The sequence below is a fragment of the Bubalus kerabau genome, chromosome 3, assembly GCF_029407905.1.
Source record: "Bubalus kerabau isolate K-KA32 ecotype Philippines breed swamp buffalo chromosome 3, PCC_UOA_SB_1v2, whole genome shotgun sequence".
NCBI lineage: Eukaryota > Metazoa > Chordata > Mammalia > Artiodactyla > Bovidae > Bubalus > Bubalus kerabau.
The window spans coordinates 118617352-118642058 of NC_073626.1; the positions used below are offsets into that span (position 1 = coordinate 118617352).

The window sequence follows — 24707 nt, forward strand, 5'->3', positions numbered from 1 at the left end:
ACCGAATCAGGATCAGAATCTGAAGTGTTACAAAAGCTCTGGAGGCGTATGCACATGTGAGCTTGCACAGTACTGCCCAGCGAGATCTTTAAAGGCCTCTGTGCAGTTTCCCAGAGAAGGCAATGGCACCCCACTCCAGTACTCTTGCCTGGAAAATCCCATGGACAGAGGAGCCTGGTAGACTGCAGTCCATGGGGTTGCTAAGAGTCGGACATGACTGAGCGACTTCACTTTCATGTTTCACTTTCATGCATTGGAGAAGGAAGTGGCAACCCACTCCAGTGTTCTTGCCTGGAGAATCCCAGGGAGACGGCGGAGCCTGGTGGGCTGCCGTCTATGGGGTCGCACAGAGTTGAACACGACTGAAGTGACTTAGCAGCAGCAGCAGCAGCAGTGCAGTTTCCCAAACCACCTATTTCAAATTGATCTTCATCAGGTTGCTAGGAAAATCAGTTTAGTTCAGTTCAGTTGAGTCACTCAGTCATGTCCAACTCTTTGCGACCCCATGAATTGCAGCACGCCAGGCCTCCCTGTCCATCACCAACTCCCAGAGTTCACTCAAACCCAAGTCCATTGAGTCGGTAATGCCATCCAGCCATCTCATCCGCTGTCGTCCCCTTCTCCTCCTGCCCCCAATCCCTCCCAGCATCAGAGTCTTTTCCAATGAGTCAACTCTTCGCATGAGGTGGCCAAAGTACTGGAGTTTCAGCTTTAGCATCATTCCTTCCAAAGAACACCCAGGGCTGATCTCCTTCAGAATGGACTGGTTGGATCTCCTTGCAGTCCAAGGGACTCTCAGGAGTCTTCTCCAACACCACAGTTCAAAAGCATCAATTCTTCGGTGCTCAGCCTTCTTCACAGTCCAACTCTCACATCCATACATGACCGCTGAAAAAACCATAGCCTTGACTAGACAGACCTTTGTCAGCAAAGTAATGTCTCTGCTTTTGAATATGCTGTCTAGGTTGGTCATAACTTTCCTTCCAAGGAGTAAGCATCTTTTAATTTCATGGCTGCAGTCACCATCTGCAGTGATTTTGGAGCCCCAAAAAATAAAGTCTGATACTGTTTCCACTGTTTCCCCATCTATTTCCCATGAAATAATGGGACCAATCAGGGCTCCCTAGTCAACCGTGTTTGGGAAAAGCTGCAAATTCAAATCCTCCCTTTGGAAATCATGACTGTCCCCATTAGCACAATGAAGACTCCGAGATATTCTCCAAAAATGAAACCCATTTGTTCATTGTATATTAACACATGCATATGGAATCTAGAAAGTTGATACCAATGAACCCATTTGCAAGACAGCAATGGTGATGCATACATAGAGAACAGACTTGTGCACACAATGGAGGAAGGAAAGGGTGGGACGAACTGTGAGAATAGTGTGGAAACATGTATATTACCATATGTAAAACAGATAGCAAGTGGGACTTTGCTGTGTGACACAGGGGGCTCAACCCAGTGCTCTGTGACAACCTCAAGAGATGGGATGGGGCAGGAGATGGGAGGGGGATTCAGGAAGGAGGGGACATATGTATGCCTGTGGCTGATTCATGTTGATGTATGGCAGAAACCAACACACTATATGAAGCAATTATCCTCCAGTTTAAAAAAAATCTTTTTTTTTTCCTAAAAGAAGAAATCTATTTGCTATTTGATGTATTAATATAACACTACCTGGAGAATGATCAGTGTTTCCCAAGCAGTTTGCCCGCTAAATGCTTTCTAACATGGAAGGTCTGTCAACATCTCGTGGAAAAGTGGTCCGAGGGCAGTTTGCCTTTGGGTCTCCAAGACTGAACATCCTCTAACGATGCATATAATTATGCAGACATTTCTGTTAGCAAGACTTGCAGGAGACAGAATGTTGGCAAACCAAGCTTTTGCCATGTTTGGACCTTTTTGATTATTTCTACATGTCCTCCCCTCCTCCCTAAACTTGTAAAGAGTTGAAGAAAGCTGATTGTGATTTCATATACATTTCCTCATTTAGGAAAAATCAATTCCCAAATGAAGAGTGAAGCCGAGCCAAGGTCTCAAAATTGTTCATCATTCGAATATGTCGAAAACACAATGGCGAGCAAGCCACTTCCAGCCTGGGAGGGTGATGATGCTGCTGCAGAGACCCAGGTAAGCAGAGATCGCCAGGAGAGCATCCTCCATCTGCTGGGCCTGAGTGGGAAGAATGACCTCCTTAACCACTTCTGTGGTAGAGTTAATGTTAAATCAAATTTGTTGTGGTTCAGTGAAGAATGACCAAGGCCCACAGCTCTCCTTTTTTCCTGAATTATTAGATAACACTGTGTTCTTGTAACTCAACTGCTTCTGCCCATCTGCACCCTAACTCTCAAGGTAAGGATTCTCTGCCCTGATGAGACATTGTGGGACTGTCATTCACTCTCCCAAACCGTAATAGCACCACTTAGAATGAGTTCATGATTATTTTTTCATTATCTTATCAGTTACATTAACTTTACCTTGCACCTATGAGACAGGTAAAGCAGGCGTGATTATATTCCCTTTAGGGATTAAGAAACTGAGGCCTGGAGTGGTCAAATGACTTGTTGGGGTCAGTGAGACACGTGTTTCTTCAATCCCTGTCGTTTTCACAGTCCTTCGTCCTTCATCCTCCCTGAGATGGCACACACACAGGCCTCCTGGCACTTGATTGGACCTGGGGAGGAGCTCAGGGCTCAGGGACTCGAGTCTTCTCCAGGAGCTACATGGTATTTCCTCCTTAGCACCCTCCCGCTTACCTCTTCCAACTCATTACCTGGGCCAAATTCAGCTTGTACACGATTTCTCACCTTGTCCTTGGGCTGGCCAACTCTGGGGTCTTTGGTGGTGCCCGCACACAGTGAGAAGAGAGGGTGGAAGGACATAAGAGTCAATCACCAGAGCTTCCTGGCCCTTCCTTGACCCTTCCTGCTTCTGCCACCTCAGCTCTCCCACTCCTGGCATTAGGAGGCCCCGTTACTATTTCTATTAGGGTTTCTACCCAACCATGATGAGCAAATACCAGATTAGCCCACATCAGAGATCCCACATAGCCAGTGTGGTGGAGCCTTCTTTCAGCCTTTAACACCTCAGTATGTAAATGAGAACCTGGACAAGTAGGGGAAATGATCCCCTGGGCCCATAGCCTCAATGTACAGCAGAGGCCACCAGCTCCAGAGATGCTGGACTGCATCAGGGTCCAAAGGAAAGTTGCTATGGCCCTAAGATTAGAACTCAGCCCTCTGAATTCCATGTCCAGCACTCAGAACAGGGATCTGAAAGGCAAAGGAGTAAACAAGTGTGTTTTGTCATGCCTTAATCAGACACAGAAATGTTAGGCTTTTCTCAGTTTCCTCTAAAGCAGTAGCTGCCACATGTGAGCAGACATCAGAATCATGTGGAGGGCTACACGTGATGTGTATCCTGCTGCCTGCACCCAGAGTCCAGTTTGGTATAGATGGGGTGAGATCCAAACACTTCTAATAAATTCCCAGGTGACGCTGATGCTGCCGGTTCACAGAACACACTTTGAGAAGCAATGCTTTAAGGACTCTGTGCTTGCTTTGTGGAACTAAAAAATTTATAAAACTCTAAAAGACACCCAGACTTGGAGGGGAAACAGTTCAGAAACAATAGGCAGTGATAGTGGCAAAAGGTTCAAGCAATTCCAAGAAAGTAATAAAAACAAACAAAGAGGGGGTGTCATTCAGTGCTGGCAGGAGGGAGCCTCTATGAATATTCATGTCCCCAACACACACACACCTCTCTGGGGTTCCTTCCTCATCATCCTTCACTAGCTCAGTCCACTGGAAATCCTGCATGGTCTTGTAAGAGTCATCACTGGGGCTTGGAACTCATAACTCTGCTTCATTGACTGCTAGGGAGGGAAAGTGTAAAGTATGGGTGAGCTTTATATTTCTAGTTCCAAGTACAGTGGTTGGTTCCATTCATGTCTCTTGAATAGAGGAATGAAAATGCATTTCATCATATCCAGCTTCCTGCCGGAACTCTAGACACGGGCCTCCCTTGGAACCACTGCTGTAGACCTGTCATCCTTCATAAATGTCATCCTTGCTAGACCACTGATAGCTCCTGGATTGAGCTCTGTACCCCCAGAACCTAGGATACCACTTAGCCTACAGTAGGTACTACGATTCTTAGCACAGAATCTTTGGAATGGGTGGATGAATAATTAAATGAATGAAGGAATAAAGGAAATGAGTAATTGCTTGGATTCATAACCCTAGATAAAGGAGCTTACATCCTAAAATATGTTTTTATCATTTCTGACCAAATGGCACCCTCCCAAACAGATTTAACTTTAGAGATACATCCCACACATCTGTGCATAAACTACCTGGGGTGGGTGTAAAATAATCAGTCCTAAGAGGGCAGTCTGCAAATGTAAAAGAAAGCCCCAAATGCTCTTGATTCTACACAAAGGGGTTGAGGTCTTAGATACCAGTATTCTGCTTATGTGCACAGTGTGAAAAACCATCCATACAGTTTGAACAACCTCAACAGTTCCTGAACTTGGCTTTATTGCCATACCTGTGACTTCCTCACCAGTCATGTCGTATGTTCACGTGAGCAGGAGAGGAGACGGATTCCCTTGACCTGTGAACTGTTAGTAGATTCAGTGATTACGTATAACCCTATAGAGCCAGCAATTGTGTACTTCCCTAAAGGCTTTTAGTATTTCAGGGCCTGGAATAAAATTATGTATTGGGCAAACATATATTCTTTTGTTCCCAAGGTTGATTATCGTCATACTCTCTGATACTTGAAAGCTCGTGGTGAGATCAGCTAGATAAATAATGGGCTTGGGACAGCAGCTCTAATGGGCACTTGAGAAAAATAAGATGCCATAAAATAGTGTACAAAATGCAGAGGGGACTGCAGTGGGGACTGTCCCATACCTGGACAGTGGCAGCATATGGCTTCATCAGCACACTCCCATTTCTGCAGCTCTGATAACCTAATAAAAGGCACCAATTCCACGTGAGACAGATCAACGGACCAGGCAGTGAGGGTTGGGTGATGGGGATAGAATTCTGTGCACAGACCAACAGCCAGATATGAACATCCTCGCGAGAGGCACTGTCCATTTTGACTTGCATGAATAATCTTAACAGTCTCATATTACTCATTTAGGACAAGGTACCCAGAATGTGTGCATGCTCTGCCAGCGGTAGCAGGGATAGTGACAGTGACCCGGACTATGGAAATAATGGTTTTGGAGCTGGAAGGGGCAAGTTAGTGAAAGCAATGAAGAGCACCACCCCAGGTAACACCCGCCGGGTCCCCAGGAAATTCAGGGAGCCTCTCTCTTGGGTACCCTTCGATCATGCCTTTCACCAGGCTCTGTTTCGACCTCACTTAGATCTTATATCTTAGTTCCACGTCTCTCCTGAGATCTAATTTCCTGGTACTTACGGAACATTGTCTACGCGCATCAATTTGTTTTCTGGTATTATCTTAATGACATTGCAGTGCAGTCTGAAAGGATTTTATTTCCAAATCTGGCGTCTCCCAAAAAGTCTCCAATGGAGTTATCTTCGTAATGAAGGGATGGCTATAAAGATAACTTTGTTCTTAATTACACACTTTGGCAAGTTAAATCACCCCATGAGCTATGGATGGGGTGTTCCAGGCTCTCTGCTCATATCATGCTCTGTAACTCTGGACCTGTTACCCATTATGAGCAGGTCTGTTTACTAGGCTCAAACTCCCTCGCATTATTTTTATTTGAAAGAGAATTTGCACTAGAAAAGCGTTCATCCTGAGGCATTTAAAAATATAAATAGTCAGATGGCATTTCCTTACAGATATAAGAGGACAGATGACCCCTAATGCAGAGTGTGATCCAGGATCTGCTTTTCTCCTGATCCACTGTGGATTATCAGAAGTACTTTAATGAATCAATGGAGAATCATTCTTTCCATACTAATCAACTTTTATCAAATACTAATTTGGCAATTATCTGTTGTAACCATGACTGTCCTTTTTAAAACAAGTCTGGTATGTTACTTTTGAAAAAAAGAAATTACCTAGTAATTGTGTGTGTGTTACCAGTTTTCCATTTGTCTTGGCATTTGTGACATGTAGGGTAAGATGGGCGTGTGAGAATAGTCATTAACCTGAGCCTCCTTTTTGTTCCTTGCATCCTACAAATCACCAGAGAGGCAGGACCAACGGGTGGATCCTGCAAAGACTTACCAAAAGGAAAGTGGCTAATGCCCCTGGCGTTTTAGTGAGGCTGTTGTCCTTGTAAGCTCTCAGGGGTCTGTCAGTGTCCCTTTGTTGTAACAGTTAAGGGGAAGGGGAATTAATTGTCAAGGGTCCTTCTCCATGAAGATGCTGAAGGCCAGGCCAACTGCTAGTCTAGCTCCTCCCTTGCGCTTAACATGGATCCACAGTGAATAACCTCACCTCGCTGACCCTTAACTGTTCTTCCTGGCTCTAATTTCATACATTTATTGAACAAATACTTATTAAAGAGCTCCTCTGGGCCAGCTTTCTGGCAGTGAAGGAAGGAACAAAGATCTCTGCCAGGCAGTAAAAGATAGATATTTGTTGGTGGTGTTTAATTGCTAAGTTGTGTCTGACTCTTTGCCACCCCATAGACTGTAACCTGCCAGGTTCTTCTATCCATGGAATTTTCCAAGCAAGAATAGTAGAGTGAGTTGCCATTTCCTACTCCAGGGGATCTTCCTGACCCAGGGATCAAACCTGTGTGTCTTGCATCTCCTGGTTGGAATAAACTAGTAAATGAATATCTTTTGTTGAAAGGAGATATGGAAGAGACAAGTAAAGCAGGATAGGATATGGAAGAACAGGACTGCTCAGGAGTGGTGGTTGGTGTGACCAGAGCAGGAAGAGGGGGCTCAGATGTTAAAATTTCAATAGAGCAGTCTGAACAAGGCTCACTGTTGTTGTGTTAATTACTCTGTCATGTCTGACTCTTTGCAACCCCATGGACTGTAGCCCTCCAGGCTCCTCTGTCCATGGGATTCTCCAGGCAAGAGTACTTGAATGGGTTGCCATTTCCTTCTCCAGAGGATCTTCCTGACCCTGGGATCGAACCCGGGTCTCCTGCATTTCAGGCAGATTCTTTACCATCTGAGCTACCAGCGAAGCCCAAGGCTCACTGAGAAGGTAGTATTTGAGCAGAGATGTGGAGGAGGAGAGAGTGAGCCCAGAAGACATCTTGGGGAAGCACATTCTCAGCCCGGGAACAATCAGTGCAGACACCTTGATGCTATGGCAGAAGGAGGATGTTGGAAGACTAGGAGATGAGGTCAGATGAATGGAGAAGGGGTCAGAGCTCTTGTAAGGCCTTGCTCACCTTTCTGAGGACTTTGCTTCTCCCCTGAGAGCCATCCATGGGGGCCTTTGGGCAGTCTGAACAGAGCAGTGGCATGATCTGAGATGCTTTCCAAGGACCACTCTGGCTGCTATTTTGAGAAGACTGAAGAAGCCAGGTCGACTTATCCAAGCAACATGTGTTAGTGGCTGAGACCAAGGTGGTCCCTGTGAAGGAGTGGGCAGCACAGGCTAGTAATAGGACTGTCTGTAGTGACGAGCATGTTCTGTATCAGCTCTGTCTAGTACCATGGCCATTACCCACACAGGACTCAGGAGTTCTTGCAGTGTGACTAGTGTGAGAATAGAACTGGATTTTTTCATTTAATTTTTTGCCATAGTTTCTCTAAGAGTTCCATTTTACTCTATTTTGTTTTTATTTTAATTAACTTTAAATATTAATAGCCGGATTTGGGACACTGTACAACACAAGGAGTGACAATGGTCTCATTCCAGTTCTAATTAAAAATACAACATGAGTGATTGATAGATTGGAGGTGGAGTGAAAGAAGAAGCAGGGTCGAGGGTGGCTCCCAGGTTGGGGTCCTAGAAAGGACAACCCTCTGCCCACCGTAATGAGAAAACTGAGGTTGCGGCTTGAGGAAGCTGATCGGTAGTTGATGCTAAGTTCAAGGTGCCCATCAAGCAAGCAGAGATGTGAGTATGTTGCCCACCAAGATTCTTGGCCTCCTTCATCAATAGAAATCGATCAGAGGTCAGATAAGATATTCAAGCAAGGCTTTGTTAGGGTTCCTGCTGCAGTAGTGGGGAGTGAGAACAAACCCCAGGCTCCCTTGCCCACTCCCCAAGGAAGGGGGCAGCCTTGTTCCTTACATGGGGTGAGGGTAGAGGTGTGTCCGGGAGTTGAGCCAGAGGGATGGCTTGGGTGGCTTGCCCACCTCTTAGATTGTGTTGTGTGCAGGAGGCATGCACAGTACCCTGCTTTTGCTCCAGGCCCTTTGTAAGTGGCAGTGGGGTTTTTTGGTCTCTAGCTGATGTTCTGGAATCTGTCCCTAACTGCATACACATGCAGTTATTTTTAGTCCTTTATAGTTTCTCTGTACTTTGTTGCCCGAGGAGAGGTATGTCCAGGTGAAAGCATTGCAGCACTGCAGCAACGGGTCCCAGGTCCCAGGTCTCAGATAGGTGGTGGGCTGTGTGAGTCTGGAGTTGGGCAGGTCAGGTCTGGTCTGGAGAGGTAATTGGATGTCAGTGTGCCAACAGAATCTAAGGTCCTGGGTCCCGCTGAGATCAGGAGGGGGCCAGAGAGGAGAAGAGGGAAAACAAACAAAGGAGACTGGACAGGAGCCAGCAGTGAGCAAAGAGGAGGAGCGTGTGGCATTCCTAAAGCTGAGTGGAGAGAATGTGTCAAGGAAGAATACCATGGTTCAATATGCTACTTGCTAAAAAGGACACAGGCTTCATATTGAGACCTGTCTCTTACTCTGACAGTGGGATTCTGGGGGTAGGAAGTGGGGGTGGGGGAGGGATGGTCTAAAGGCAGTTTGAAAACATCTTCAAAAAGGAAACAAGATTAAGACAAATTGATTCTGAATAAGGATGACATACCTGAGTATGAAAGAAATCACTTTAGGGTCCAGAGTTTTAACCTAGCTTGTTTAAATGAGGTGTGCAAAGCAATACAGAATACACATTAGGTGATGGCTATGGACCTTGGTGGACAGAGAACTTGCTCCTTTAACTTTTTTTCTTTTTTTTTTTTCCTACTTCACTGCAAAATGAAGCGAGTCTCAGCCTCAGTTTTTTTCTCTCTATCTTCATAGTGCTCATCCTCTTTCCTCCAACCAGAACAAATCCCTATTTGAGAGGTTTCTTTCACTCTATTGCTATAGCCTCTGGGCCCATTGGTGCTTCTTGGGAATAAGATGCAGAGTAACCCTGGAAGCAGCACAACCAGCACAAAGATCAGTCCCTCTTGCCAGGCATCTGCCTTCTGTCTGTAAAATGGGACTTGTTGCCAGAGCTCTGTCATCTGTCCACCCTGACCGATCCAGCCACCCCCAGCCGCGGCTAACGTCAGTGCTGCCAGAGACAGAAAATGTGTCCAGACAGCTGGCGTGGCTCTGGGTGTGTGCTGGCTTACTACAAGCCTGGAAAGGGGCGTTTAGGGTTGCTGCAACACCAGTAACTTTTTGGGTGTTGGCAAAGTTGATAAGAAGATTGAAACAAGAGAAAAACACAGAAAGGAGTGCATGCCTTATGTAGGTAGTAGAGATTTTCTTTCCTTTGGAGACACAATTTTGTCTTGCCTTTATCTCCTTTGTCTTCAAGATGAGATTACCCTTCCCCCACTCCTCCCCCACGAGCTGGTTCACTCTTTCAGTAACAAGTTTGTAATAGAGATTCCCAACCCGCAGGATGGAATTTTCCATATCTTAAAGCCTTAGTGGAAGTTGTCCCAGAGAGTTGGCCTTTCTCAAACATACCGTCTCTCCCTGGCCCACTGAAATATCCCTCAGGTAGAGGAGGGTACCTGCCAGTGGCAATCTGTCCTCCAAGGCTTCTAGAAAATGGGCACTCAGTGGCCTCTACTTCTTATGCAAAAGAGTCCTACTTTCTAAAACGCTGCCTATGGGCCCTTAAAGGACTCAAGTAAATACATGTCTTTACTTTCAAAGTTGGTTTCTATAGCATGACTTTGAAATATGTGTAGAAAGCCCAAGTTGTTAGCAGAGAGGCAGCAGCAGAAGCAGGATTTAGGAGCTGGGTAGGTGGCGCAGCGGGTGAAGGAGTGGGCAAAGTAAGTTTGTGGCTTTGTTTCCATGGAGCTATCTGTTCTAAATTGCCGTCTTGGGCATAACGAACACTCCTACCCCCTTCCTGCAGGTAGGACCTGGGAGAAGGCAGGAAGGAGCCAGGGACAGAGGTGGGAAGATGAAGGACAGAGAGCAGACCAGGGCCAGAATGTGAAATAGGGACGGCCCAGCAGAGTTGCAGCAGTGAAATTCAGTCTCCGTGAGGAGGAGCGAGGAGGAGTCTCACACCTGGCTGAACACTCTGGATCTCACACCTGAAACAGCAATTTCTCTAAGACCCCTCCACTAAGTGTTGGATTCATCCATCTGGCTGCCCACCACCATTACCTACCCTGCCAGGTATCTCAAGGGCAAAAATCCTGTCTTAGCTGATGGTCTCACCATTCTTTTAGTACAAACTATGAAGCTGGAAGTTTTCCTAGACTCTTCCTTCTCTTGCCTCCACCTCCTGGCAGTCTGAAGGTTCTGCTGGCTTCTTGCTGAGCTGCTCCTCACACCTACCCATTCTCTAGCCTTCCTGCTGCTACCCCAGTAGTGCCTTCATTTGGTCAATACGTCCACTGCCTCCTTGCGCACCTCCCCGCTCAACTCCCTGCCTGTCCCATTCATGCTGCCACAAAGTATAAAATCTCATCATATTCTTCCTTAGCTTAAAATCTTTCTTATTCACAGACAGAATCCAGTGTCCTCCACTTGCAAGATTCACAAAGCCCACTTTGACCTTGCCTTTCTGACTTCATCTTTCTCCATTTCCTGTCTTAAACTTTGTTTTTGTTGTTCAGTCGCTAAGTTGTGTTCAACTCTTTTTGTCCCCGTGGACTGCAGCACGCCAGGCATCCCTGTCCTTCACTATCTCCCTGAGTTTGCTCAAATTCATGTCCATTGAGTCATTGATGCCATCCAACCTTCTCATCCTGTGTCACCCTCTTCTCCTCCTGCCCTCAATCTTTCCCATTATCTGAGTCTTTTCCAATGAATCGGCTTTTTGTATCAGGTAGCCAAAGTATTGGAGCTTCAGTGTCAGTCCTTCTAATGAATATTCAGGGTTAATTTCCTCTAGTATTGACTGGTTTGATCTCCTTGCTGTCCACGGGACTCTCAGAAGTCTTCTCCAGCACCACAGTTTGAAAGCATCAATTCTTCAGCACTCTAGGCATCATTGAAATGCTTGTTCTGTCCTGAACACATGATGCCCTTGGGGGCTTCCATGCCTTTGCTTTAGTGGTCTTGCTTCCTGGAATGGCTGTTACTCCAACACCCTTCTATTCTAACCTTTATGTAACTCCTACTGTGTCTTTAAGATTGAGAGTTCAGACTTTACCTCCTCCAGGAAGTCTTCCCATTGCTCCTCCATCAGCCATGCCCAAGTTACTCATACTTGTCTGTTCTCCTGCCCTACCCTATATTTATTTGTGTCCCTTGCCCCTTGAGATTATATTATTTCTTTGCATATTCAGGTGTCTCATTAGTGCCGAGATTGTTTCTTATTCATGTTCTGCACTTAGCACAGGGCCTGGTACAACATAAGTGCTGAATAAATGTTAAACAGCTTCCTGAGTATTGAATTAAAATGCAGCACAGGACTGGTTAAGGCCTTGTTAGCTCCTCATGCAACATCCATCATCCATTTGGGCCTTTCTTTGTACCAGAGAAAGAATGACTCAGAGCAGCTACCTATAGAAGGAAATTCAATAAGAACATTTCTCCTTCTCTGGATGGTTATGCTCGAGAAATCGGTAAATCCAGTTTTCCAATTTTTCTCAAAGGTGTAAATGTACTTTAGCTTTCTCTTCCATGATGATTCTTCATGGGGACTGTTGGAGGCATATCAGACTCCTCTGTTTTGTTTCTTTTAAATGGTTGCATGTCCCCTGGCTTGATTTTCATAATCTCTGCCCCAGTGTGGGAGTTACTGTCACAGAGAGTCCCCTCTTCCTGAATAAACTGCACCATACCCTTGAGACCTGAAAGAGACATGTAATGGTTGAGAACCTTCAATTTTGGGATATTTGTTCTGTGAAAATCTCCACGTTGCATTAGTTAGTGGATGAACAGTATTGACAGAAAGAACAGAAGCAAAGAAGAGAGTTGAAACGAGTTCATCTGGTTTATTCAGCTCTTAATCTGTATCCAGGCCAGTGCTGGACACTGGGGATTGAGGACAGGTTAGTGACACAGCCCTGATCCCTCAGTGCTTCTAATCAGACCTACAGATGCAAAACATCAGCTGAGATAGGAGCTGGTCAAGAACCCTAAACAGTTGTGTTCTGCTGCCTAAGGCCATGCTGTTGGCTCCTCAGGGTGAATAACCAGAATTTCATTTCCTTTTAATTTTTCACAAATTGACTTCCCACTAGGGTCTACAGATCACAGAGTCCTGAACTTACTTTCATGAGCTCTCCCTCCCACCTCAGGCCCCACAATCTCAAATACACAAATCAGGTCCACTGAGCAAAGCTTCAGAATCATGGTCCCACAACCCCCAATGATGTTCCCCTAATCGAGCCCCAATTCCCTGAACAAGAAGTACATTTTATTCATTTCAAGGTGATTGCATTCAACAAATTACAGAGTCAGGGCAGTTGTATTAAAAACAGTTGGTTTTGCAGTAATTAGAAAAACACAAGGACATGATGACTGTGGACCAATATTAAAAGAGACGCTGAAGGATAATGGCTCCAGTTCCTGGTTAATTCCTCAGCTTGAATATTTCGAGATTCACAACTAATTATGCAGAGATGATGAATTTTAAAGACGCTGCCACCCTGTCTTGCCAAGGCCAAGGACTTTGGCTATTAATAGAGCAATCAGATTTTGCTATATTGTAGAGAATTCACGCAAAGTTGCATCTATTTTAAAGCATTCATCTGGCACATGACTTAAAGATGACAAATCGTTGTAATGTACAAAATCAGCATTGGGTTAAACTAAATCCAAACTCATTATAATCATTCTAAGTTCCCCCAGGAGAAGTCTTTTGTTTGAAATGGACACCACAGGTAAGAGCTAGGACACCACAGGTAAGAGCTATCTTTAGTCCTTCCTGGATCTTCTGTCTTATTTAGATCATTTTAAAGATTAGCTTTACATTTGACAAACCCACCCTGACCCTAGTGGAATGAACACATGCAATAAAACACGAGGGACTTGTGTCCTAGCATTAAGCTTTCCTGGATCACAAATGGAAACTCCTGACCATGTCAAGCAGGCTGTTCTTAGACCCTTGCCAGAACCAGGGTCTCAGATTTCTCTCTGTCACTATTTGTCCACCACGGCTCTTTCAGCTGTTACGATTGGGTTTGCAGTCTGCTGGTTTTTGTTTTGTTTTTTTTTTTAAGTGGAGAAAAGTGTCATGCACAATAACAAAACAAAACAAAAAACCCCACTAGCTTCTAAAAACCACGTGGTCAGAAGCTAACCATCAGAAAGAACCCACTGTGTCCTCAGACAGGCTTGAAAAGAGAGGCTGCGATGTGACTTGCATTTAATTATTAAAGCTGCATATTGTGAGGCCCTTAAGAAAGCAAATGTCACGATGGACAGAATGAGTTTACCCTCCTGTCGAAAGAGCAGTGTGCCGTGGCAAAGCCGTCGCTCAATTAAATTGGACTGCGGGATACAGAGGAGATGGAGACCAAGTCTGGAGACCCTAATGAGACATTTTGGAGGGAAGAGATACCAACCCCCCAGAGTTTGTCACTCTGTGATGGATGTTCTCCCCTCCCCCCACCACCATTATCGCAGCGCCCCCCAGCACTACCCATTACAGCCCCAAACATTTAAACAGGAGCTTGCAGAGTAGAATTTCAAAGTGCAAAGCAACTCCCTGCTTGTTGTGGAATAGGTGGGGGGGGGAGGGGGGGTGGCAAATGATACAGAATGCTGTGCAAAATAGCAATCTTTCGCTGCCAGGACTGAAAGAAAGCTGGGCAATGGATCTAAATAAATAAGCCATGAATTGGATGTCATTTCATGTGTGGAAATGTGTGCATGCCCTCAGTCTCGGGCAGGGGGAGCAGAAGGAAGTGGAGTGTGGTAAACCTCCAAGGCCTCTTACCACCCTGCAGCCCCCGAAGAGTGCCTGGGATGACTTTTGTGTAGAGCTTACATAGAATCCAAGGAATACCCCCACTGTTCATACTGGGTCGTCTAGCCCCGTAGCTCTCAAAGCGGGTGATTGTGACACCCAGGGGACATTTGGCAATGTCTGGAGACACTGTGGGCTGTCACAGCTCGCTGGTGGGGAAAGGCTAGCTGTCTGGTGCATGGAGCGCGTGGATGCTGCTAAACCTCCTATAAGGCACAGGGCAGCCCCTAATAACAAAGCCTTGTCAAGCACAAGATGTCAGCAGGGCCGAGAAGCAGCCTAACAAAATTAACCCCTGGGTATCGGAAATGTTCGCTGGGAGGCACAAGCTGTCAAATACTTGCACCAAACTATAACAGCAGAGAAATCCCCCTGCCTCCGTGCATTTGCCTCAGGCCTGGCCCAGCTGCCTGATTGAGGGTCAAGATGTACGCCCTCTTCAAGGGGCTTCAGAAGGGACATTCGTGCTCCTGTCTGGGCCTCTCACGCTGGCCTGTGGAGCCTGTTCCATGCTTCTGTCTGAGTGTCAGGACACTGCAACCATCTGAAGTGCTAACACAGAGCACAGATTGTTTAAGGCTAATACCCATTAAGTCTCTTATTAGTATTTCATTTCTGTCTCTCAGAGAACATGTGCCCTGAGGAGGCGGAAATCCTTTACAGACTTGAAAGTTACCCGAGGACAGTTAATCCTCAGGCTGCTCTAGTAAAGTAGGTAAATTGCAATTAGATGTTAAAAGAAGAAAAAAGCATCTTCAACAGGTGTTTGGAGTTCCTGGGGGACCTCAGAGTTTCATGCTTGGCTAAAAAGCACACAGTGATATTTGAAAAGGGCCCCTTGCCAGAACTTTCCACAGAATGGTTAAGACTAGGAAGATTAACATAAATCTCAGGAATAAAAATGCTGGGTCAGTAGAAGGAGCTCTGTTGAAGAAATGGGGTCTGTGGGGAAAAGAAAGGGCTCGGTATTCAGGGAAAATCTTTCTAGAGGTAATTATTAAAGTTTGAAAAAAGAGAATGTGATATGCAGATCTTTGAGATGTGGGGAGAAAAGAGACAGATGCATTCTAATTATTTAGAATATTTTGTTCTCAGACTTGAAGAAAAATGACAGACACCATTTCTCATGTTCTCGCACCCCACTCACCCCTCCTCAACCAGCCAAAACCCTAGAAACATATCTTGTACTATACAACCAAGCAGATGAGCTCAGGGAAAAAACAGGGTTCCCTTCCTAACAAGCAACTAGGAATTTTTCCAGGAAAATGTCAAGTATCATTCAGCAAATCATACAACTAGTTGTTCTCTGTGAACTTTTTAGAATTTAGAAACCAAGAGCCATGGGCCATTTGGCGAAATGTGTGGGACATGCCTGTGAGTGAGAGTTAGGACACTTGTGTTCTAATGAGTACACTTTGTGGCCGTGAACCAGTAACGTTAGCTTTTCTGAGCCTTTGTTCATCTGCCGTCCAACGTCCGCCTTGCCTCCTTCTCGTGGAATAGTTCAGATTTGAAAATAGATGTCACAAGGCTTCCAACCTGCAGAGTGCTAAATAAACATGAGTGGAATTGTGTTAAATATATTGAGGGAGAGAACAATTCCTAGAATTTAAGGTTGAGGTTATCAGAAAAGGGGAGGAGAGCACATGGGCCTAGGAAACTGTGGGCTGAAATAATGTTAGGCTACAGCCTCAGAAAGATTATAAAGCCCCCTCATAACTTAGCCAGGGTTATACAGTTTCATTAAAGGAAATATCATAGTCTCTTTATCTGTTGTTAAAATTCAGCCTAAGTAAGAAAGAACTGATTTAAACTTCCCTGAAACAAGCCCAGTAGCATCCTCTGTCCTTTATTATTTATTTTCGCAATGAGTAGCAATATCCCAAGCTATCACTCAGGATCGTTGTTTCCAGGTTCAATTACATGGGACCCAAGAAATATGGTGAGGCTGGATCAGGTGGGGAAAAGTTCCATTTTTAATTAGACCATGAATTTTATTATAAATGAATAAATCAGCATACTCTTTAAGGAATTTAATTAGAAAAGGAGACAGCATTCTTTCCATGGTATTGGCCAAGCTGGCTCTCAGTCTTGGGCAGGCAGAAAAGGTTAATGGTTGGCTCCCAGCCGCCCCCTGATCAGCTTACTCACCTGTTTATGAACCCCTACAGAAGCATCATAAACAGTGTTTTCTTCCACCTTCATCTTTTCACATTTTTAAAAGCCTTCCTTTTATCTTGGTTTGTTTGGCCCATCCAGGGCTATTGTCTCTTTTCATCCTGAAGTGTTCCCTCCACACCGCCCCACTCCAGAAACCTCTAGGTATCTTCCTGAATTTTATTAGGACTCCATAGAAAGAGAGGTGACAGGATCAGTATTTTTAGGGAAGACCCAAAGCTATGCTAACATTGTCCATAGTGCCCACAGGATCTTTGAGATGTGCAGAAGGACTCAGTTAGCCAACTGGAAGAAGCATGCCTGTGTCATCTTGGACCATAACTTACTTAGTGATACTGAGCAAGCATCTCCCTTCCCCTCATTTGGCCCATCTAGAGCTAGATATCTTCCAGATCCTCCTGCCCCAACCAGGCCTGATGTTCTATCACTACAGCCTGTAAATAAAGACTGTAGTGACTTGACATCAGGCTTCAGGCTTCAAGATCCAGCAGTCTCGGGTATTTGGAAAGCTTCTCAGAGTTTTCCTCAGGTCTCATTCTTCAAAATTTGATCTTATTGTTTTGATCACAGAAGCCACTTCCCTACTTCGGCGCCCCTTGCCTCATGTAGGTTAACCATCTTTATGGCTTTCTTGTTCATCCTTCTAGTCTTTCTCTGTGCAAATCAAGGAAATGCAAACAAATACTTTGTATACAAAGTGAAGCAAACTGTATAATGTGCTTCATCTTGTTCTGTTTTCCTTCAATTCACAATATATCCTGGAGATCACTCCATGTCAGTACATAAAAGTCTTCCTCCTTCTTTTTCACAGCTATGTTGTATGGCTGTACCATAATTAATGTAACTAGTCCTCTATGGAATGGATTCCAGATTTAGACTTTTGAGTCATAGTATAAAAGCATTTATTGTCAGAGGAGTTGGGCTGTTTTCACATACACATGTGATCAACATGCCTGGTCCCCCAAAGCCTCACCATCAAATTTAAGGTCAAACTACTGTGCCCTGCCAGTCTTCCATAGGAAAAATGTAGTGAAGAACAGTGTGGTTTGAATTTTATTTATCTTATGAAGAGTAAGGCTGAGAACTTCTGCTTAAATCTACTTAAATATCATCTGTATTTCTAAATCTGTGAATCATCTGGGAGTGACCTTTGCCCAATTTTTTATTGAGTTACGTAGGTCTTTTTCAACACCACTTCTAAGAGCTTTGTAAAATTTAGGGAGACTATTCCTTTGTTTGTGATACAAACTGTCCATGACATTCACAGTTTTTTAATTTCCCTGTGACATCACTTTGGATGTTCTTTGCAATAGATTTTATTTTCTTTCATAGGGTCAAGTCCATCAGTCTTTTATGATAAGCCTCTGCACACTGCAAATTTATTAATTTTAAAAACTCATGTTTTTTCATAGTAACCCAGACAGTGTGTATTTTTGTCCTCACATATGGATCCAAACTTTTCTTTTTAACTATCCAGTTGTCCTATGTCAGTTTTGTATCAAAGAGATACTTTAAAAAAGAGAAGATCAATCAGTTTCTTTTATGACCAGCTGTGAAGGAGACAATTTTGTAACTGAGGAAAAATGAAAAGATCTTAGTTTCTTCTGGTACAATAATTCAGTTGGCCAGCCTGATCCCTTCAACCCCATATTCTGTGTCAGTCATTTCACCATCAGGCCTAATTAATGCAAAAAGAATCTTTTGACCCACAGCCAGGTGAAGGAACATCCTTTGTTTCCAAGGGTCTCCTGGATGAATCATAGAGTGTGCTGTCCTATTGTGACTAATTTTTGGAGGCTATTACAGGCCTGAATATGTGCAAGGAGAGGAAGTTGAGTGTGCATGAGAAGGCTCCTAGGACATTTGGGCTCTCCTTTGGCCTTGCTTTTGGTGGACTCTGCTCGTGCTTGTTGGGAACTCATCTCTTAAGTTAAGTGCTGTGGGCATTGGAAAGGAAGCATGAGGCATGGTCCTGCCCACACAAAATTCACAGTCTAGTAGTAACAGTAGAGAGAAGTTAGAAATTTTAAAAGTCACTAACAATAATAGCAGCAGCATATAAGTAAGTTCCCTAAAGTATGGTTACAGACACCCCACCCCTGCTCATGCCTCTTTGTCCCACTTAAAATGCCTTCTCAGTAACCTAACATTATGGACTCTCATAGGGTCTTATTTTCCTGTATCAAATGAAGACTTGTTTTCCACATTTCAAATGGAGTGAACCATCTCAAAGTCAAAACTCTAGATCTGGGCTTATATCCTTCTCTGGGATTCCACAATCCTCTTGTTTCACCATGACCATCAAATCACTACTATGCCTGTCTACCTCCCTGCTTGTTTCTTAACAGCAGGAATTGTGATCTTTTCCACTGAAGCTCTGGCATATAAGAGCTTACTGAACGCTTCTTGAAGGGCTGGGTGTATGAATGGTCTGTGACTCTGAGATTGAGTGCTAACAAGGATTTACAGCAAAAGGCAAGAAGTAGTCATGCTATCTCCATGAAAGGGACTTTTGGGGCCAGTCTTGAATAATGGATTTTGAGTTGGCATAAAGGGGAAGAGAATTTCTCCTTGGACCTAGTGAGGGAATTGGGGAATGAAGAGAGGGTCCGAAGAGGACAGTGACAGTCAGTCTTCCCTGTAGGTACAGCATAACAAAGGTCACATGGTTTTATAAGAGTAATTTATATAAAGGTGATGCCAACCTGCAGTGGTTGTGATCTTCCTGTGCCAGTGAGTTTGAAGGTGAGCTAGAACACATGTGATCAACAGGCTTGGATTTGCTATTACTGTTCCCAGAATCTGCCTTTCAACTTGAATCTGTCCTGCAGCCTTTGCTGAAAAACAATAATCAGAAAACTTGCCTCTCTCTCTTCTTGCTTTTCCTCTCCATTTGTAATAACCTAGAGTACAAAAGTGTTAGAAGAGAACTCAGATGTTATGTTGCCCATCTTCTCTCTCGCTGGAATGTAAGCTCCTCGAGGCCAGGAATTTCAGTTTTGTTTAGTGCCATAGCCTGAGAATTTCTTGCACTCAGTGGATATTTATTTGATAAATGAAGAATGATTTAATCCCCCTTATCCTATTCAAGACCAGGAGCTGACTGTGGCTCAGATCATGAACTCCTTATTGCCAAATTCAGACTTAAACTGAAGAAAGTAGGGAAAACCACTAGACCATTCAGGTATGACCTAAATCAAATCCCTTATGATTATACAGTGGAAGTGAGAAATAGATTTAAGGGCCTAGATCTGATAGATAGAGTGCCTGATGAACTATGGAATGAGGTTCGTGACATTGTACAGGAGACAGGGATCAAGACCATCCCCATAGAAAAGAAATGCAAAAAAGCAAAATGGTTGTCTGGGGAGGCCTTACAAATAGCTGTGAAAAGAAGAGAAGCGAAAAGCAAAGGAGAAAAGGAAAGATATAAGCATCTGAATGCAGAGTTCCAAAGAATAGCAAGAAGAGATAAGAAAGCCTTCTTGAGCGATCAATGCAAAGAAATAGAGGAAAACAACAGAATGGGAAAGACGAGACATCTCTTCAAGAAAATCAGAGATACCAAGGGAACATTTCATGCAAAGATGGGCACAATAAAGGACAGAAATGGTATGGACCTAACAGAAGCAGAAGATATTAAGAAGAGATGGCAAGAATACACAGAAGAACTGTACAAAAAAGATCTTCACGACCCAGATAATCACGATGGTGTGATCACTGACCTAGAGCCAGACATCCTGGAATGTGAAGTCAAGTGGCCTTAGAAAGCATCTCTACAAACAAAGCTAGTGGAGGTGATGGAATTCCAGCTGAGCTATTTCAAATCCTGAAAGATGATGCTGTGAAAGTGCTGCACTCAATATGTCAGCACATTTGGAAAACTCAGCAGTGGCCACAGGACTGGAAAAGGTCCGTTTTCATTCCAATCCCAAAGAAAGGCAATGCCAAAGAATGCTCAAACTACCGCACAATTGCACTCATCTCACACGCTAGTAAAGTAATGCTCAAAATTCTCCAAGCCAGGCTTTAGCAATATGTGAACCGTGAACTTCCTGATGTTCAAACTGGTTTTAGAAAAGGCAGAGGAACCAGAGATCAAATTGCCAACATCTGCTGGATCATGGAAAAAGCAAGAGAGTTCCAGAAAAACATCTATTTCTGTTTTATTGACTATGCCAAAGCCTTTGACTGTGTGGATCACAATAAACTGTGGAAAATTCTGAAAGAGATGGGAATACCAGACCACCTGACCTGCCTCTTGAGAAATCTGTATGCAGGTCAGGAAGCAACAGTTAGAACTGGACATGGAACAACAGACTGGTTCCAAATAGGAAAAGGAGTGCGTCAAGGCTGTATATTGTCACCCTGTTTATTTAACTTATATGCAGAGTACATCATGAGAAATGCTGGGCTGGAAGAAGCACAAGCTGGAATCAAGACTCCTGGGAGAAATATCAATAACCTCAGAAATGCAGATGACACCACCCTTATGGCAGAAAGTGAAGAGGAACTAAAAAGCCTCTTGATGAAAGTGAAAGTGGAGAGTGAAAAAGTTGGCTTAAAGCTCAACATTCAGAAAAAGAAGATCATGGCATCCGGTCCTATCACTTCATCACAAATAGATGGGGAAACAGTGGAAGCAGTGTCAGACTTTATTTTGGGGGGCTCCAAAATCACTGCAGATGGTGACTGCAGCCTTGAAATTAAAAGACGCTTACTCCTTGGAAGGAAAGTTATGACCAACCTAGACAGCATATTGAAAAGCAGAGACATTACTTTGCCAACAAAGGTCTGTCTAGTCAAGGCTATGGTTTTTCCTGTGGTCATGTATGGATGTGAGAGTTGGACTGTGAAGAAGGCTGAGCACCGAAGAATTGATGCTTTTGAACTGTAGTGTTGGAGAAGACTCAACTGTAGTGTTGGAGAAGACTCTTGAGAGTTCCTTTTACTGCAAGGAAATCCAACCAGTCCATTCTGAAGGAGATCAGCCCTGGGATTTCTTTGGAAGGAATGATTCTAAAGCTGAAACTCCAGTACTTTGGCCACCTCATGCAAAGAGCTGACTCATTGGAAAAGACTCTGATGCTGGGAGGGATTGGGGGCAGGAGGAGAAGGGGACGACAGAGGATGAGATGGCTGGATGGCATCACTGACTCGATGGACATGAGTTTGAGTGAACTCTGGGATTTGGTGTTGGACAGGAAGGCCTGGCATGCTGCAATTCATGGGGTCGCAGAGTCGGACACGACTGAGCGACTGAACTGACTGAACTGAACTGATCCTATTCTTATTCATTCTCTCCTTCATGACTGTACAAATCAGGCTATTCCATTGGAAATAATTCTAATTATTAAAACATTTTAATTGAGATTTTCTATCCCATACACTGGTGAGGGAGGAGGACAGGAGGATCTGTGTGCCATTTGGGTCACACAGTAATAATAGCTGGGAGAATCTTGATGGATTGTGGATAAAGACTACACTCAGCATACACTCAGGAGAACCATGAAATCCAAAGTTCTCTTTGGTATCTGACTCACAGTTTGCTAAGATAGTGGATAAAAGAATGCATATCTGTAGGAATGCATGAATGAATGAATGGGTCAGCCAGATATACTGGGAAATATTCATGAAGGATTTGGAGTCAGGACAACTTGAATTAATATCCATAGCATGTGGTATCACTGAGCTTCTCTGAGCCTCAATTTCTCATCCATCAAATGACAATAATAATGCTTAAATGCAAGATTTTAATGAGACAGTATATGCAGCATGCCTTTTTGAAAGATGTCCTTTAATTCTGGCTATTGTTATTGTTATAAATTAATTTACAATAAAGGCTCAGTGAGGTACCACTCTGGTACGGAAGGGTGACAGAAGCCTGGAAGGGGTTCAACCCAGACACTTTGCTCATACCTAAAATGTCACATTGGAGGGTTTTCAGAGAGAAAAGGAAAACAGAGTGGGACTGGGGGTCCCCATGTCCACCTCCTGGACACACCTTTGTCCTATGTTTATTATTAACAGCGCTCATGTGTTTCTGGACATTTAAGTAGCACAAGGACTGAATGTGTTGTTTTGTTCATTGTTGCATCTCCAGTGCCTAGAACAGTGCCTGGCACGTAGGAGGTACCTAGTCAATGCTTGTCAAATGAGTGAAAGGCATTACTTCTGAAATGAACTATTCTCTTCATAAAAACTCAGTTGGGTTTTCAGAGGAAAGCATAAAATGAACCAGCGTCTTAGAATTTCCCAGTGTCTTTCTCAAAAGTAAAAAAAGGTTTTTTTAAAAATTATCACGTCAATGCCACAGAATGTCTCTTTGGAGTGCAAAGTTCACACACATAATGTGGTTAAATTACAAATGTTATTCAGTATAATACCAGTTGGATCATAAGATGAAAGAAATTATGGGCTAAAACAGCTCTTTAAGATCTGCATTCAGAAAGCAAAATGAGTTTAATTCCTTGGTTCCAGAGGAAGATGGTATTTAGCCTGGATAATACTTCAGGATTTACAACTATGTCAAATTATACTTTTCCCTTTTTTTTTCTGATAAAATGTACCATGCTGTATAGCATCATTTTTAAAAAAGGAATGTGCTGATGATTTGGGGCAGGGAGGAGTGTTCCACCTTTCAAAACACTGAACCTTGGGTCTAAGAACACAGGTTTTTTAGAGTTACATTTGAGGGGGAAATTAGCCTGAGGGTCTATGAAAAGGATGTATAGTTCTAAAAGAAAGATTCTTTGATCAATGATGAAGTAGTGATGATAGGCATTCTAGCCTTATGGCTCGTTTTTAAAGGGACTATTTCAGTGTTTCCCCATTTAGGATGATTGTTTTTTGTATTTTTTTGTTGTTGTTATTTTTTGGTAGATTAACTTTATCATGTTAGAGAATTCTATTTTAATCCTAGTTAACTAAGAGGTTTTTTATAAAATCATATATTCATGTTGACTTTTATCAGAGAGTCTAGATGCATCTAATGGGATGATCATGTGGTTTTTACCTTTAATCTCTTAATGAAGTAAAAGATATTTATACATTTAAAAATTAAACCAGCCTTATATCCTTGAGATAAACCCAATTTATCTATAATATAGTAATATTTTATATATACTGATCCATTTAATTAGTTAATATTTCGCTTATGTATTATTAAACCATTTAACTATTTATTGCTATTTGATTTATTATTAACCCATTTTATTAAATGGGTTGAAATGGCTAAGTGGTGTTATTTTCCTGTGCTTTCTTTACCTTGTACTTTCTTATACTTTACTATCAAAATAACACTGGTCTTGTAAAAATGACTAGGTAGTACTCCCTCTTTTTCTGTTCTTTTTAAGAAGTTGTATGGGTTAGAATATCTTATCCTGATATTTTCTTTGTAAGAATATTATTAATGATGCTTTAATTTCATTAATAGCTATAAAATTTTTCTGGGTTCTTCATCTTCTGTCAGTTCTGATAAACTGTGTAATGTTTTATGAGAATATATCTCTTTGTCTAAGTTTTTATGTTTATTGACATAAACTAGCTGATTGATTTTGCTTATTATCATTTTGGTCTCTAGTACATATACAGTTACATTCTCTTTTTGTTCATAATATTATTTAATGTTTCTTTTTGTTTAAATCAGTCTTGGCAGCGGTTTGTAAACTTTGCAAGTCTTTGCCAAAAACTAATTTTAACTTTGCTCAATCTATTGTTTTTAAATTTTATTTTATTGATTTCTTTCCCTATTTTTATCATATTTTCTTTCACCTTTGCTTAGCTATTTTCTCTTATTCTGACTCTTTCACAAGGGCATTTAGCTAGTTCATATCTTATGTTTCTATTTCTTTTATCTCTTTCTTTTTCTAGTGTTCAAGCATTTTTTTTTTCAGACTTTTTAAAAAAGATTTTCTCTCCTCTTTTGTAGCATTGTTTCTCTCTTTCAATTTAGATGTTATGGACATGTCCATTAAAAAACACAAAAGAACTTATGTAAAATCTACTCTACTAGAAATAATAAGGAATGTTTTGCAAGGTGACTTAATATAAGATCAGTATTTTGAAATTTTATTGTATTTTGATTTAACAGTAACAATAAATTAGAAACATGACTTTACAAATTCCTTCTGAACTGAAGGAAGAGAAAGATTTCTGAATACAAAAAGCATTATTGTTGTCCAGTCACTAAGTCATGTCCAACTCTGTAACCCCATGGACTGCAGCATGCCAGGCTTCCCTGTCCTTTACTATCTCCAAGAATTTGCTCAAATTCATGTCCATTGGGTTGGTGATGCTAT

The 24707-nt window shown here is 42.9% G+C and overlaps 1 protein-coding gene across 26 annotated transcripts in view; it reads left to right on the plus strand.

The window, feature by feature from the left end:
* Nucleotides 1-24707, plus strand: part of NCKAP5 (NCK associated protein 5) — a 1093872-nt gene that overhangs the window by 1013396 nt on the left and 55769 nt on the right. For 21 of the 26 annotated variants that reach the window (XM_055572827.1, XM_055572834.1, XM_055572823.1 and 18 more), the window contains 2 exons: nucleotides 1997-2133; nucleotides 5155-5287. In XM_055572827.1, the coding sequence (XP_055428802.1) occupies nucleotides 1997-2133; nucleotides 5155-5287 (270 nt within the window). Of the gene's footprint in view, nucleotides 1-1996; nucleotides 2134-2297; nucleotides 2356-2615; nucleotides 2730-5154; nucleotides 5288-24707 lie in introns of those variants that run through there. The other 5 variants (XR_008711991.1, XR_008711992.1, XR_008711990.1 and 2 more) reach the window with 4 other exon arrangements.